This window comes from Orbicella franksi, chromosome 5 (genome assembly GCF_964199315.1).
Source record: "Orbicella franksi chromosome 5, jaOrbFran1.1, whole genome shotgun sequence".
Taxonomy (NCBI): domain Eukaryota; kingdom Metazoa; phylum Cnidaria; class Anthozoa; order Scleractinia; family Merulinidae; genus Orbicella; species Orbicella franksi.
In genome coordinates this window covers 4,923,651-4,941,272 of record NC_138149.1, presented here as the reverse complement: position 1 = coordinate 4,941,272, position 17,622 = coordinate 4,923,651, and the positions used below count along the sequence as shown (strand labels likewise).

The window sequence follows — 17,622 nt, the reverse complement described above, 5'->3', positions numbered from 1 at the left end:
AAGGTAAAAAAAAAAAAAAAAAAAAAAAAAAAACGCGAGCGGAGTTATCCGAGAGCGGCCTGGGGAGGAAAAAAGGCGGGAAGCTCCTATCGGCGCTCGGCTCGCTTCGCTGGCCAATTTTTTTTTTTTTTTCGTCCTCGCCGAGAGCCTGTTTAATTACAGACTACTCAGAAAAAATAACAGAGAAAACGGACAGACTTCTTGACTCAGAGTCCATCTCGCTAACCATATTTCTTTTTCGATCTTTTTCTTGTCGCCTCTTTCGTCGCTGAGCCATAGGCCATGTGCGCTCGGATTAGCAAAAATGACCTTGCTTCCAGAATACTACATCAATGCAGAAACTGTTCATTTGGTAAGGATAATTTTGCTTGTCTTTGTTGCTTTTAGTTCTTTTCAAAAGAGAATTAGTTCATTCGAATTTCTTGTTTTATTAACAAAAGCTTTCACTAGTGAAGGTAGAAAGGACTAGAATTCACAAGAGGAGATGAAAATCAACCATAACTACTTCATCTCACCTATTTTTTCCTCAAGGGAAACGTTTATAATTTATTGCCGGCTTATTATTTATTTATATATTATTTATTGCCTAAGTTTAAAAATGAAAAAAAGCCAACGGTTTTGACTGTTTCAAACTTTAGCCAATATATCGAGTGTTAATGATGGCACTATTACGCAGATCTCGCCAGCCGAACTAACGAAAGAGGCAGGCATCCTTCGTGCAATTGAAAAATTCGACGTCATCCTAAATTTTGAAGCAGGAAGGATAACACGTGCGCATTTTGCCATCGTAAATCAGACACTTGAAGTTGATCATAGCCATAGACAGTTTACATAAGTTTGTTGAAATATATTAAAATATAAAAATTGAATTGATAACGTGACAAATATCTGCACCAGAAAAATAATTTATAACTTGGTTATCGTGCCAAATTTCAATTTCAATTTCCTTCCTGTAAGTCAGGAAGGAAATTAGTTGTTGTTCAACCCGCGGGATATTTACAAAAGTAAAAGGAAGAGAAGTCCTAATCTCGTTCAATATTACACCTATATTTGTTTTCCTCTTGCAGTTTCATAATTGCTTTCATGTCACGGGCTTTATTAGTGGATCAGAGTTTTCAGGTTTTTCAGTGCTTAACTTTCTGACTGATATCGACGAAAACAAAGCCTATATCAGCTGTTTTGTTTTGTTTACTTTCAGTGAAGCGTTACCTACGCGATGTCGAGGCTATTGGGGCTCGAGGTCTGAACTATGGCGCCAGTTTTGAAAGTCTTTGATTAAAAGCGCGCTTACGAGTAACACCTTTGGATAGAGCATTAAAGGTAAGGATTACAAATGGTTACGTTTACAATTTCGCTATAATGCTAGTAAGTCTTAAATAATGGATTTCAAACTTAACCGATTGGAAACTGCGTTCGATTTTGGATAGTTTTTCAACTGACTCCGTCTGCAATTTGTAATGCATGAATTATTATCGAAGTCGGTTGCACTTCGAAATTTGTGCTCGTCCTACACGTCTAGATCTGTTCAAGTGAATCTTAAATGTTCGCTTCCTTTTTGGTTTGCATCAACACCGAGTGATCTACAAAAACTAAGAGACTACAATAAACCCTAGCTATCGTAAATACGGTATTTCATTAAAAAAAATATTCATAAGCACCGATTTCAGCGTCGTTTTTACTGGTTCAAGTTATATCATTTAGTTTACAGTAAGAAAAAGTGCTTCATATTTTGGCTCAGTTCTGCGATAATCAGCACTTGTTGAATCTCAATCTGTGTGAATTTTCTTTTTAATGCCATATACTGACTTTGCCGTTGTTTCCTGTTTTATTATGCAAAATCTTGCAGACTCTTGAAGTTCAAATTTGTGGCAAAACTCTTGGTCCAGTCCCTTCTAGCGAAGTCAGCGAAATCCTGGTCGCTTTGGAAAGTTACAGACGATGTGATCTGCAACTTATGCCACACATTGTCGTCGTTTATGTATTTACCTTTCCAGAGCGCTAGCTTAAGATCATTAGAATTCAAAGAAACAACAGTTCATATACTCTCCCGCCAATATTGATATCGAAAAAAGGCGCACTGCAAAATTTGTGGCAATTTATTTTTCATGAAGTTACATAGGGCCTTGATCGTCTACTGGTATCTCGCTGCCGACTTCAAAAATTAGCAGAACATCCAACATACTCGGTGCAAAAATTACGATGTAGTGCATTCAGATCAATAAACTATCACATTCTAATTAATTTGCATTCGTGTCACTTGATTAAGTTTGCAGACTTCATTGTTAAGTTATCACAAACGGCAAAGGACATTGAATATAAATAGAACAATAATATGGTTGTCACCTTTATTCAATTTTATTCCGCGGATGAAAATGTAATCGGTCTCTGGATTTTTTAAATTTTCTTGTTCATTTTAGTAATTTATATTGATCGGAAATTAATTCTCGGTCGATGGAAAAAATTTTGTGTGTCTCTCAGTTTGTTTCGATAACAATTCTTGTCATTAGATAATTTATTTTTTCTGTGCGTTTTAAAATTGCATGAGCACTCAAAATAAAACAAGGTTTGAAATTCTGTAAACTCAGTTCAAATGTCTTTTGTCCGAACAAAACAGATCGACTCTTTGTCAAAAGAAGTCTGCAACTCGTTTTTCTCAAAAAATAATTCGTCCATCTTTTTGCAGTTGTAAAACATTTGAACTAGTTTCATAGCAATGATTGAAAATAAGTTGTTTTGTTTCCATCGCCTCAGGGTCACCCAGGGTCACCCCAGGGAGTTCAAACGAAGGAAGACCGAAGAAAGCTTTTGGGTGAAGCGAAGTGTGGAGAATTGATTCAGTCCCTTTAACATAATCCTGCTTTCTAGCAAGCTCTTCGCTTGGAGGAAGAATTACAACGTTTTCACTGCCCCAGAGAGTATTTAAAGATGTAAGAAGAGCTGAAGAAATGTGAAAGGTTGGTTTAAGTTCATCTTTTAGTCGCGCTCTGGGTTGTGTTAATTTATTTCTTTACTTCATCAGAAGAAACATGTTGTTTATTCTTCCTTTGTCGCGAGGGCAAACTGAGTAACCCGCACTCAAATGGTAAATCAAGGTTTTTTAAACGATTCTAGGAAAATAGTTCGTCGTGGAAGATTGTCTTTTGTGTCTTTGGGGGATTTTTTACGATCTTGATGAAAACGACCGATTATTTTCGAGTTTAAGGTTTTTCAAAAGTCCAGATTATGTCGCTGAGCAACTCATAAAGAGTTTCCTCTGAGGGTGTTTTCCGCTGTAAACAGACCCTCACACGTCTTTCAAATCGAAGGGTTATCGGAGTTTTATCTAGTTCGTTGTGTTTTTAGTGGTTATGTGTAGTACAAAGTTTGCTTTCGTTCAGTTTGCCTTGACAGTCGAAGAGTAATGGACATTCGCCCTTACAATGGGGATTCACTTGCGTAAATCGCATAAATTAGCCGCTACTTTAAAATCCCTGCACGAAAAGGTTCGTTGGCTTTCGTTTAGAGAACGAACTCTTTTTAAAAGTATCTTAAGTCAAACGCTACGTTTAACACTTCATTTCTACTTTAACTTTTACTACTTAGAGCTTCTGTCACGAAGACATTTACGACGTTTCTGCTTGTTGATTATGAAGAACACCCCGCCAAGAATATTCGGGATAATTAATGCTAAATATGTTCTGCTCCACGCTTTTTCGGCGCGATCCTCTACATGAAGCAGCTTAGGCGCTTTGGCAGTCATTTAGCCTCATCTTCTTCGAAAGCTTGCATTTCTGGGTTGTTCTGTGCGGGTTAAATGTCGTGTATTGGTTCTAATCGGGCTCTACTGGTCATATTTTGCGCGTCTCGTTTCGATTCGCTCCATTTACTCAATTGTCTATTTGGCTGAAAGAATGAAGCCTGTTTCTTACGACAAGCATTCCTCGACATTCCCGGAAATATATTTTGGGACGTTTCGCACATTCTACTGATCATAAGAGGAGAAATGTTCCAAGGATTCGAAAGGATGTTTAAACACGAGGTTTTACATTCTGGGAAATGGAAAAAAGGCGCGCAATTTATGAATTTAATGATCTTTAATTGAATGCAGGCAATGAAGGGTGTCTAATTCGTAGGAACGTGAATAGGTATTTATATTTAAATCGCCCATCCTTGTTCAGTAATCTTTAAGTCTTTGAGTGTCGAGGCGAACTATTGATTATTGGTTAAAGCTTGCGCGAAAGAAATCTACGGTGGTACATGTTGAATACTAATCAGATTGGAAGCGATAAAAGCAAAAGATCTATGGGTTTCAACCGAATGTTTAGCGCTTTTGTTCATTCTTTGTTTTTATATAGCGCGCGAAAATTACTCGCTATACGTTTTCGCGCGTTCAACGTAAAAGACTGAAAATTGATGTTTATCAATTGCCAAGATTGAAAATTACATTTGGCGCAAATAAAAAAAATGCCAAATAGCTCTCTGACCTATGGGATATAGATACGGTACTCCTGAGTTTTGTACCTTGAATGTTAAGTTATTTATGGAGCGAATAATTCATACCGGGAGTTGATCTTATATTTATTGAAAACCTAATGAAGGGTATGGCGCTAAATTTTACGGTTCTGTAGTGAAGTGTCAGGCATACGTTAGAAATACGCCGGATCGCACTACAAAATTTAGCGGGTGATTTGCGCTTACAACATTTAGCTTAGAGAAAATTAAAAACATTTCAGTTTTGGAAAATGTTTTTTAAAAATATACATTTCTCCATTATAAGGTTAACCTCACGGAGGCAGTCCCCTCGCGGGTTTCTACAATCAGTTTGTGACGAACGAATCAAACTTGAACTAGTGAGCTAACAATCAATCAAAGAAGAATCAAGAATATACTAATTTGTGATAATGTTTTGGGAATGTAAAGAAAAAACATATTAAGTCCCATGAGAGAAACGGACACTAATTGAATGTTCGCTCGGTACGTAGGCTTTCTGTCCTATACCGGCACTAATCCATTTCGGCTTTAAAACTGACAGCATCTTCGTACCGAAAACGTTTTTTTTTTCGTCACTGTCGTCATAGAAATTGGCTTCCTAGAAAATGTTCACTCTCGAGCGTTTTCCAATCGCTCCGTTTGAGGTAAAGACAGAGAACGCTGAATTAAGTGTGGACAAGACACGTTCTAGTGTGGGCAGAGTATCCGTTATAAAAGAACTGGTCATGCTTAGTGTGAATGCACTTGGGAGGTTTGCTAAGCACTCAAGCAGTTAGAGTTGCTCTCGGCTATCGCCTCGAGCAACTCCTGAAACGCTTCTTTCGTGCTCTTCAAACTTCCCGCATGCATCCATAACTCGATATACGCACGCTAAGCATGAACCAATTCTTAACTTTTTCTCAGTAGATGCCTAAACACTAATTAAAGCTGTTTTATAGTGACGTATAATCAGGAGTATTTCAGCTGAATTTATGCAGTTCATGCCTAAGATTGGAGCAATTTATGCCGCTCATGGCTTTTATTCAACCAATTGGTTAACGAAGCATTCAAACTGTGAGCGTTATTTCAGTGCACACAGTAAAGGGGCTGTCTTGAGGAAAAGTTATATACACGCTAAATGAGTCAATGTAATCATTATCATTTTTCGATTTTCCGTGCGTTCGTTAATGATATGAAAATGCTGTCGCGCCTTTTAATGGCTTTCAGAACCACCCAAATTTAAACTAATCAAATTGTTAACTCTGCACTGTAGACTGTAGAACTATTTAAAAAGAAAGATTTTATCACGGCTTTCTGTGATTTGATCACGCAAATTATAAGAAATCTGCACTTTTCGTGATTTAGCACTTTCACGTGACTTCGTCAGTTAAACCTCTGCTGGGAAGATCTTACTTTATTTATGTTTTTATTTGTTTATTCTAAATGATATGGTCCCCAGATGAGTAGAAATGAATGCGTTTTCTATGTTCTTTTACATAGAGAAAGATTGGCCTGTCTTCTTGACTTTTGTCACTGTCACTGCAAACAAGTAATATTGACGATGTTCGAGATTTATTTCCTGCTAAACTAAAAGAAAAAGATCTAACCTAATTTTCCAAGTCCTTTTAAAAACACAGTTGACTTGTCTGTAAAGAAACTACAAACAAGATATGAAACAAACAAGGAAGACCTGAAAAGCCACTCTCAGCGCTCTGCCTCTCAACTATGATCATATCGTTACTAATTGTGAAACATCTTAACCACATACGTGTACTTGTTTCCTGGTTTTCGCTGTGTACTCACGCACGCGAACAAACGCTGTCGATGTTCCTCCACTGATATGGATCATTCACGGAGTCAATAACAGCATCTCCGCACACTGACCTTAATTCTTTCAACCAGAGATCCTTGGATGTTGACTTTGTTGCAGATATTTCCACTGTGTCAAGTGAAGATTATCACCGAAATGTTAACACTCTTACAACTGCTAAACTGACCAAAATATTTTGACGATATATTTTACACACAACAAACATTTCTCCCGCACAAGCAAAAATATCCGAGGTTTCTCAAAGAGAAATTCTCGTAGTTGCCACCGACATTTCAATTAAAAGTTTCGTCCTCGCTGATGCAGGTGATGATTAGCACTTAAAGCTCTTTCAAACGAACTGTTTTTGTGATTGTTTGGTACTGTTTGTATCCAAAATTATTTTATGAAACCAGTGCACAATTAACTTATCTCGTGTGGTGTAAACAGAAAGGAAACTGATATTGTCAGTTATAAGACTGGTGCAGCTGTTAGCTAGTTCACTGATTTTATCATTTGTCTTGTGTTTGAATCAAAACAGGTGACGGATTTGAGTGGGTCGCCAAAAACTTTCACAATGACATGAATTTCGCTGTCGAGAAAGCATTGAGTTTCTGGAAGCGGTTGATTGTAAAATAGCATTGAAGCTAGAAGACGGCACGAGGCGAGATCCTGGATTTGAACAGTTTAAAAATCGGAATAACTAGCTAAAGTAGGTAAGTCAAAAGCCAATTCTGTGTGCACGTTATTACGTTAAAACAACACTTACTAGCAAATGGAAAATCACCTTATCTAAGAAATCGAAAAATCAGTCGTAACACTCTTAGCGAGAAAAGGAATTTTGCCACTCTAGTGTTGCAATGCTCGGTTTTTTTGTTTAAAAAAATAGTTAGTATTTTTGCCTGCGGGTCTTGTATTGATTTATTATCTGAAGATCATAAATCTCATTTCAGGTTCTAGGGTATTTGTGAGGTTTACCTCGAACTTCCATTAAAAGGGCTAGAATTTAGTGGACATGAACAGAGCGTAAAAGTTCACATGCAACGCTTCTAAAAGGTTTTACAGTGCAGCCGGGAAATATATTACAAAAGACAGAATGCATGGTTGTAATGGATGGCATACTCAAGAAAAAATTATCATCATTACATAGAAAAGGTTTATTTGTGAAACTGAACAAAAAACTCAGGTAGTGATGAATAATATATTACAAAGTGACAATCCGCTACAAAACAAAACCAGTTCAAATTTTTGTAATTTGCATTTTCTACTTTTAATAGTGGCCCTGCTCGGCACGGGAAATTTTTTCTGTGAAAATTCGAGTGTATTAACACTCTAATATCCTTGAAACAAAGGAAGAAATATTTAACGTGCTTTACTCGGGAAAAGAACTTGCCAGAACGTTCAATTTTTTTAGATAACGTTGCCGCAAGTTTAGCTATTATGGACTGTTTTTGACCTGATAAATTAATTTAGACTTGCCGATCAAACGAAAAAATATTGCCTCTAATTTTTCAGCAATTTTCGTGCCTTACAATTAACAATTACAAGATTAAAATATGACAAACTAGATTCAAAACTAAAAGACACAGTTTTGTGATAAATATTGTAATGAAAATATAACTAGAATGTCGCCGCAAAAATTCCTTGGGTAAAGGTGTTAGCTGCACCTGAATCAAAAGATTTCGTCGTCGTTTTTTCGTCTTCCGTTGTAGATCGAGATAAGCATTGTTGATCGAGTTTTGGCTTGACGATTCCAATTTTCAGGTAAAGATTGTTTTTTGTTTGATTATTTTCTTTTTCCCGTCTGTTTCCTTGTTTTTATTTAGAGCGGATATACACTTGATTAATCATTCATACGATTGTACGGGAAGCTGAAAGTTAATGATAATCCACTTGATATTTGTCTGTTGTTTTTCGGCTGTATCTGAATTTCCATATCCCTAGTGGCTGTCAGTTCGCAATTTTTGGTCCATTTTGTGTTCGGCGTACACAAGCGCTTGAAACAGCTCTAATTCTTATAAAATGATGAAATTTTTTTGGTTTTGATTTCGTTTCAAAATTTACGTTTCCACTTTAAGGCTTACCCGCCTCACATGCACATTATAAAGGTAGATTTGTGGATTCACTGTTTTGACTGTTTTTTCTTTAATTAAACAAAGAGCTAGAGCTGAGAAAGAATCTTCGTGCCACATCTATTTACCGCGTTAAATAACTTAGGAACTCTCGATCTGGTCGAGAAGGGTTCAAAACGAAAATATCCTTTTTTTAGTTATCGCAGGCGAGAACTTAGTGCAAAAGAAAACAGTAACATTAACTTGCTTAAAAATAAGACATTCATGCTTCATTTATGTTAAACGGAAATAATCTGACTTAAAATGTCATACAGTATAATCGGAAGCAAAATATCAAAACTCGGCGAACATCCTTCACACCACCTTAGTTAGTTCCCAGGCGTCCTCGGCGCAGGGGAGAGAAATCTGGAACCTATACCGAGAGTATTGACGACAACCGAGAAAAGCGCTTCCAGCGCTTAGCTCGATAGAAACTCGGAGATTTGCGGAGAATCCTCAAACTTAACTGTGGTTTATTGGGTTAATTTTCGTGTTTTATAAGTTGCGACATGCTGTGAAAAGCGTCGACTGATATCAATATAACTCTGTCGTCGAGCGATGTACGTAGTCTTTTGACGTCATTTTGTCCCAATTTAAAAATGCAAAGCGCTATTAAACGAAAATGTTTTCAGTTTTGTATTGTTAATCAGGGAGATGTGTTTACATGTATTTTTGCTCTACCTTGCATACAAATTATAAATCTTTCCTGTTTGTTAGTTTCGTGAGGCGGAAAATTTCTCCCTTATAACTGAGTAGGTTGGATCGTTAGAAAATACCTAGAAATTAACAACAGCTTTAAATGACTTTCACTCATTATTAAATTTAATCTCTTTACCATTTCCAACTGAAAACAGCCTAAAATTGTCTGATCCACGGCGTTATTTCTTGTTTTCGGGATCACGCGCGTGTATCTCGAATGTCACTTGCCAGGAGCCTTTCTGTCAATGTGCTCTTAAAACAAGCCATCTTAAAGTAAAAAAAATAGATTCGTCAATTTATAGGGAACATGTAGCGAATAAAATATATAGGCAATCATTTCATCGATAAAATAGAAGTTATAGCTGGTAGACGCCGACAATTTAAACTCGATTTGTCTGCGGCCTGTTCAGAAAAGTGATTTTACGTTTTCGGCTAGCTTTAGGAAAACTCATGCAGTTGAATGATTGCAATGAGAGAAAGTGATTAATTTTTTACTGGAAAAAAGTGAAAGCTATTTGTAGTTGAATGACCGAACTTCGTCGAACAAAAATTGTATTTGGCCGTTCAATTCCAAACCTAGAGGGAAATTCAGGGATGGTGCTGAGATGGTTTTCGCTCCGCCGACATTTTACATTCGTCACTGTTCTCCATCTCTGCCAATCAATTCGATTCAAAGTGACAGTGTTTCGAAATGCTGACATTATATTTAGCCCTGCCTCGCCGCAAATGCATCAGAAAAAGAAGTTAATCAGTAGAGACACGAATTAGTATTGCTTCAGCAGTGTAATCTGCCGCCAAAATACAGACAACCCTTAGTCAGATATGATATCTATCGTGCACGGCCTAATATTTAATACACATAAACCCATGAAGGATAAAACGCGATGTTTGTAGAAATTGTTGTGGCATGAAGACCGTCAAATCATAGCGCCCAGGCTGTAATTAACTGAAAATTATTCAGATCAGATTAAGACCTTTATTTTGACAGAGTTCTACGCCGAAGTGGAAAGGTCTTGTTATTAATTTAACACTTTCACCACGAAAGAAAGACCATAGTCCGTATTGCCGTTTCGCGCAGTTATCTCTGTTCGTCTATTCTTCAGTCTAGCTTATGAAAGATTCTTCTCAAGCATCTTTCACCAAAGATTTACGCCTTTTATTTGCAAGGATTTAGTACCGAAGGTGAGCTGTATCATTCTTTTCCTTAGAAACCTGAAGTACAAGGAAAACTTATCTGTTTAGGGGAAGTTTAAGTTTTTATCTTTCCTCAATCGCTTCATATGCGCGAAATCTAATTTTAGTCTATCTGACCCTTTTCATACAGTCTAAATTAAAACGATATGAGGAAATATATTTATCACCTTTGCATAGTTAATTTTTAGACATCCCTTGCAGTGGAAAAACAAACAGCTAAGAAATACTCTCTTATTCATTTGTATGTTAATTCACGCCCAGTAATGATGAAAACCGCAGGAATCTTCTCGAGTTTGCGCTCTGAGAATTGGCTGAACAAAAAAAAGGCGCGATGTAGTTTTATTATAATTAACTGTTACTTAAATGACAATTTTTTTTAAAGAGGGTTCATAGTTGCAAAGTTTAGAAGACGTTTTTCTTTCCAAGGCTAACTCTGCATTGATATAATAAATATTTATGAGCTGGGAAATTAGTAGGCTGTTTCGATCCCAAAAGGTGGAGATATAACATTTTCGGAAAAAGAGCTTTTTGAATCTTTCAGTCTTTGCAGAATTACCAAAGATTTGGAAGATCACCGACATTAAAAGACACGTTATCTAAGAAAGATCGAAACTACTCTTCCATATTGGTCGCAGGGTCTCATCTACCCTCCGAGCAGAGTCGCTTCGATTTTTCCCAGATACGTCGGAAAAGAGGAAAAAGATCTAGGCGCCTCTCCTCACCGGGTGGTGAGACAAAAAGGTGCTGAGAAACTTGCTCCCATTTTATTTTTAGTGAAGGGAGAAGTTGTAATTTCCAATTGCAAACATGAATTGCAAGAGGAAGCTCGCATTGTAGATGTATTTTCATATCCTATTATTGTGAATTCCATGTTAGGTAATAGCTTCAGGGCTCCTATTGATAGCAGAGATGCTTTGTAAGCTCCCTGAAGGGATTACCCTGAAAATTTACCTATAGATTTTTACTTTTAAATAAAGGTGTCGATGTATCTTCCCCTAGTCGCTTCATGGTGAAGAATTGATAATATTAACAGTACTTATCCTACAAGTTTTCTCTAGCAATATATGTTTTTTCCCTTGCAGATTGTAGCACAATGGATATCATGATAATGATAATTCTCGGCATAGTAGGCGGTGTCATGATCGCCACTGTAGCAGTTTGCGGTATTTACTACTCGTACAGAACGAAAAATGACCGAGAGAAGGAGAAGACCGCGGCAAAAGTCGCCAAGAGTACACCCGCACGGAGGAGCGTTCGTACAGAAAGCGAACCATATGTTGTGTACCAGGACGAATCTCTTGTGGATTTTGACAGCATTCCTGTACAACCTGAAACTAAAAGACCAATCAGGTATTGTTATCTTTCTTGCTCATTTTTCAAAAAACTACCTTGCATATTCATTAGGCTGGCAACACACTTGCAACGCACTTGCTTGCAACTGGGCTTGCAACACACTTGCAAGAGGCATAGTTATGTCAAGTACAATTTTACGTCATTTCGTCATTCAGTTGTGATATTGGTTCCCAGGTCACCCGATGACGTGTATCCCCCGCTGAGAGAGGAAGAGCAGGACGACTACCTACTGAGTAACCTGGATATGGATATCAGTCCCACCTCGGTCATACCACCGGTAGGTCACGTGATTACCTTCTTTGAAGAGCACACTAAGGGCTTGTCCTAAATCAGCCCAGGGCGTTTACTCTCCCAGGATCGCTTGTAAGGAGTCCTAGATTTGACAGGAAACACTTTATTCTGATGACGTAGTCTAACGGAGATCGGTGTCTTCGCTCTGATTAGTTTTAACGCGGGAGCAGCAACCAATCAGAGACGCTGCACTGATCTCTGTAGAGCTACGTCATTAATACATAATTTCTCGGGTCCAGTCTCACAAGTCTCCTGAGTGGGAGAAGAATAAGACGAGCACGCCAGCTGTCAAGAGTCCGTTTGCGCAGACTAGTCTGTGGCAAGAACGCTAACTAAGCTCACATTTGGTGTCATGTCCACTTGTGTTTCAGCTAAGTCTGTGTTCAAGCCTAGTGGTTCGTCGCACCGGCGCTTATCCCTGGTTTTCCTAGAATAAAGTGACAAGAAGTATTTCTACCCTCCCTCCCCCCTTCACTACCACCCCCGTGAATGGATGCTAACCTATCGCAGGGTTACCCCAAGCATTAAACTCGTGGGTACCCATTCATACACCTGGGTGAAGAGAGGCATTGGGTGAAGTGTCTTACCCGAGAACAGAACACAATGACTGCGGCAGGAGCTCGTACCACGACCGCTCTATCCGGTGTCCAGCTCAATAACCGGTTTTCTTCATCATTAAACAGATTATTCTTTCTCGATTTATTTCTAGGAGGAAACAATAGAAAGGAAAGGATGTTTGGAATTTACCTTACATTATTATCAATTAAGGTGAGTGTTTTACTTCCCATTTATAACTTAGTGTTATAGTCCCCTTCAGAGCCAAAGCAAAATATTGGTCATTACATGTATCCTTTTATCTATGCTCATGACCTAAAGTTTGCAATTCAAATAGTCTATTTTCTACCTTTTATCGTCTCTTTTCTGGTCTTTTACAGAGAAAAATTTTAACTTTTTAGTGGGTACAATGCGACCTTGCAAAAAAGACATCTTTCTTGAAATGACTAGAAACACTCATTGCTACATTTTTTTTTGTAATTCGCAGTTCCACCTTAACGCTAACATTAATTCGTCTTGGTGACCTTCCTCTGCGGGTTTCCACGGGCAAACCACCAGACCCGATGGTCGAGTTCGAGATCAAATATGGCCATGACGGCAAAATCAAGTCTGAAGTGTATCATACAACTTGTAATCCACACATGTACGAGAGCTTCCGATTCGAAATCCCTGTCAACGACCTTGGAAACCAGACGCTAACATTCAAAGTGATTGACATGATGAAAACGAACTTACCGGAGCCGCCACCCCCACCGGAGCCCCCACAGGACAAAAAGAAGAAGAAGAAAGAACCACCGCCGCCGCCACCTCCTCCTCCACCACCCCCACCCCCCACGCTGATAGGATTTGTTACGGTTCCTCTAGTCAGCGTGGCGATGAAGAAGCTATTGTCCGATACTGAGATTACAATCCTGCGTGACGTCATTAAACTCAAACCCAGGCGTTCCTCACCAGAGAAGGTTGAGAGCACTGGAGGCGAGACGGTTGCATCCACTACAGGTACTGGTACAGATGACTTTGAGGATGCACTGGACGCTGTGGACGCCGAAGATAAAGATAAGAAAGATAAAGAAGAGGAAGTGGAAGCAACTGAAGACAATCAGTCTAAAACCTCTCAGGTAAGTGTTGTGGTATTAATGCCTTCATTGTGACAGGTCACTCGCAATGTTCTTTGCATTCGTTATTTGAGTTGCCAAGCAGTGTGACGTAGCGTGACGCAGCGAACCATAGATAACGTTTTTAACGGAGAATATCAAAGTGATGCACAACTAAATTACAATGTGCAATTTGTTACGTGTTACAAATGTACCAAAAAGTATATGTAAATTAAAACTTAAAGATTAAACAAGTGTTTCCATTTTATTACCGCGAGCTTGTTTCGCCTTTGTACTTTCTTTTTGTTACACTGTTTCCTCTGTCATTGTTTTGCTGTTCATTGTTACATAATATGAACTGTTAGTTATCTCAGTGGATTACACTGCGTTGACTTCTTTGCAATTTTATATCTGTTCAGGCAAATGTCGCTGCAATTACTACTTTATGTTGCATTATGCAGATTAGGTTTCATTTAAATATCACTACACTATGTCTGGCGCGGGCTATCTGTCGCATAAAGTACTGATCTACGAACATTTATGCTTTTGGTATCGTTAATACATTCCATTGCTTTTCCCTCCCAATACCATTTTGATAGGTGGAAGAAAAACCACCAGAACCAGTCCCCCCAGCTCGTCCTTCGGTCACATTTTCCCGTGAGGTGGAGTCGGAAATTATGGGACCTGCGCTGCTGGTGTCGCTGGCATACCTAAAAACATCTGAGAAACTCACGGTGATCGTGATGAAAGCGCGAAATTTAAAATTACTCAGCAAAAATAAAAAGCCCGGTAAGTGGAGTTTCTGTAATTGAACTAATTGGAAATTATGCTTAGTAATAAAACTATACCTTTCTCAGTGTCATAATCAGAAACTGTCAAAGGATTATATTTCTGATAACTATTAAAGAAAGAGAAAATACGCCATGTCGTTTCGCTCGTAAACGCAACTTTTCAACTAGTGGTGCTTGCCTTTTCTGCATAATATCCGAAAATGACGACAGGTTTAGAATTTTGTGATATCTCAGTGGCGGGGCCCCCATATTTTGGGTAAGAAAAGAAGAAATTACAGAAGGATGAAAAGCCGGCAGGGCAAGAAAAACAAAACCGCCCCTTCCCCTTAGCTCAAGGTCTGGATCCGCCACTGTATCTGAGCACACACTTACTGTACTATTTCTTCATTCAAAAACATTAAGAAGGTCGAGGAACCTGAATTCGCTCAATCAGTTATCAACGATCAAAATTTGATCATTCCACTTGCATCCAAGCCCAACGAAATTCATTAGCTTGCAATACATTTTGCCTAGTAAGGCAATGCAAACAACACAGGAGTGTGTTTTTAACTGTATAATTCCAACTTTTTTATGTATATATATATATATATATTTCATCTTTTAGATCCATTAGTTAAAGTGTATATTAAAATGGGCGATAAAAAATTGAAGAAACGCAGCACAGTGGTGAAAAAACACGACGTGCTCCCTGTGTGGAACGAAGCGTTCAGTTTTGCCATTCCCCATCGAATCCTGCTCAAAGTCTCAGTTCTTTTACAAGTGAAGCACTTTTCTGAGCGAGGGAAAAAGAGGTTGCTCGGGAAAGTCGTGATAGGACAAACAGCAAACGACGAAGCTGTGGATCACTGGAACGCCATGCTGACGACTGCAACATCCATTGCCAAGTGGCATTCATTAGAAGAAGAAAAGCCAAGTGTAAAGAGAAGCAAAACACCGACAAAACAAAAGGCGACGTGACATTTTTGAGTTGTGTACTCAATAACAAATGGCCAACATCAAGCTCGCAATGAAACGTGGGTAGCCATTACCACCTGATTAACTTTTTGACATGTTGCTGTGACATCATGCTGCTTTACCCAATGCTTAGCCCATCAAAAACGAGTTTGATAATCTTTCAGCACTCAAAATAGTCACGTGCCGATACGTTGTTGGTGCCGTTTTTTGATTTGCTGAAAAGTTTGGAAAACCAACTGAGTGGATGCCAAAAAAAATTAAAATTAAAATTAACAAATTCAGCGATAAGTCGCGTTTTACTCTAACTTTTGTTGTCAGTTGATATGGTTTGATGATATCTAATGGTTATGTCTACAAGTATACATTAAGGTTTTTTGTACATTTTTCTACGATTTGGCCTTCTGTTCACATGTTATAAAGATGACATGAGAAAATTGTTTGTTCGTTGTTGTTAGAAACCAATCTTTTGAAGTGGAGGGGTTTAAAAAGATAAACAGTTAACCGTATTTAAAAAACACTTGCGTTTTGTTCACTGAAAATTGGCGCGAGATTTCAACTTATGAAGGAATGTTTGTTTACAATAATTGCCGCATTAGCGTTATGGACCTAGTGGTCTCTTGGTGTTGGTCATTTGGTTTGTTTTTCGAGTCACTTCGGACTTCACCTAGAATCTCTGTTCTCTTACAAAATTTTAAAACTTCTACTTCCAAGCTGTAAAAATAAGCTAATTATGCAGCAAAGACTAAGTAAAATCGATTAAGATAGCTCGCACTGACTGATCAGTGCAAGTAATCTTTTATTAGAGCGGTTTTCCATCGAGGGTCTAGAGTAATTCGCCCTCGGTTTGATTTACCTGTACTGCGCTCTGTGACTGGTGTAAAAAACATCTCACGTCAGCGGATGAGCCAATCAGATACAACGGCAGAGATTTGGTCGCCAGCGTTTTCCCGTGCTTAGTGCGTAGGGTATTTATTTTGAGCTCTTGTTGGCTCCCCGCGTAGTTTACGTTGGTTGTGATTAACTTTCTTTCTGATTTTTTTGGTCTTGGTTCAGTTTCAAGAAACTCAAATGAAAACCGCTCTATTGAGAGACAATTTAAAATAAGTAATTGCTACACCTTCTACTGTTTTGAGGAAAACGCCCTTTTGCTGGAACAATATTCCCAACTTTTCCTGTTTGGGCCATGAGCAATAAGAAAATTGAGAATTCGCACATTCAAAAAATACCATTCGATATGGTTTAATAAGTGAGTGATTTCGTCATTCTACAAATTATCCCAGGTTTGGAGGGGAGGGAAAGTTGCCGGTTGATAGGGTCCGTTTTTTACCCCTCCCTCTCCCCCCCCCGCCCCCCCCCCCGCCCCGAAAGGTACGAAGGAATGAGTTTTGAAGCACATTTAAGTTTTCAGTATCGTGGGTGGCAGGGTGGGGAAAGAGTATTTATTTTCAAGGGTCTTCTTTTAATGGGAGAAGGGTTTGTTTTAAATGATATTTATAACAGCTAATGCCTATGAAAATTTACAACTGTATAACTACTAATATTAACTTACAGCTTAGGTTTTATGGAACATGTTAAGTTCTAACGAGGAGTGTAGAGCTTACTAGAGGTCTTCAGAGGGGAAGGGGGGGTTCTTAAAAGGAGAGCAGAAGAGATGTTTTTGGCATCTGCACTGGAATACGTTTTATAACCACGTTTTTAATATATTGTTTCATTGTGGTATTTCAGTGTAATCGATTTGGTATATTTTTGCTATATGTTATTATCTGAATAATTACCTTTATTATATGGCTAGCTCTGTGAGCGAGCAAGATGAACTAAATCCTGCGCTGTGATTGGCTACCCGAGCGGGCAAGATGACCTCTATCTTGCCCGCAATAAAGAATTCCCCGAAAGCCCTACAATAAATCGTTTATTGACGGTTAGTTAATAAACCATCATGTCTATATTGTAAAGCTGATAACTGGATTTAGCGCTGTTATACAGCTATTGATTGAAAGAAGTCATTAATTTCTTGTCATTTTCATGACGCCCTGGAAAAATAAAAACCCTCTTAATAACGTTTTCTTTTTATTGTCTCAATGCGCATGCGTAATTAGTTAAAACCAGCGATCGGAAACGCGAAGCTCCTTCGCGTTCTCGGACCGCTGGTCAAGGGGACGCGGACTCTCGAAACGAGATTGTTAGCGTATTTACTCAGCTCCTGAATAGATTTCAATATAACCAGTCTCCCTCGACGGGCACTGAGCGCGTTCGATTACAAAAAGTAAACTGGGAACAAAGCTGAATGTACTAAGCTAATAGCAAGATGCCAAAGGAAAATAAAA

The 17,622-nt window shown here is 38.5% G+C and overlaps 1 protein-coding gene across 5 annotated transcripts; it reads left to right on the top strand.

The window, feature by feature from the left end:
* Positions 1 to 813: 813 nt before the first annotated feature.
* Positions 814 to 16,642, top strand: LOC145486995 (synaptotagmin-2-like). 5 transcript variants are annotated; one of them, XM_081465706.1, is made up of 9 exons: positions 814 to 1,320; positions 2,762 to 2,954; positions 6,798 to 6,972; positions 11,343 to 11,610; positions 11,788 to 11,890; positions 12,614 to 12,672; positions 12,947 to 13,577; positions 14,153 to 14,342; positions 14,949 to 16,642. In XM_081465706.1, the coding sequence occupies exons 4-9, from the start codon at positions 11,354 to 11,356 to the stop codon at positions 15,299 to 15,301; spliced, it is 1,593 nt and encodes a 530-aa protein (XP_081321832.1). In that variant the 5' UTR covers positions 814 to 1,320; positions 2,762 to 2,954; positions 6,798 to 6,972; positions 11,343 to 11,353; the 3' UTR covers positions 15,302 to 16,642. The 5 variants fall into 5 exon arrangements, with proteins under 5 accessions (XP_081321832.1, XP_081321829.1, XP_081321828.1 ...); XM_081465703.1 differs by having other exon boundaries at positions 6,798 to 6,968; positions 11,343 to 11,890; XM_081465702.1 differs by having other exon boundaries at positions 11,343 to 11,890.
* The last annotated feature ends 980 nt before the right edge of the window (positions 16,643 to 17,622 follow it).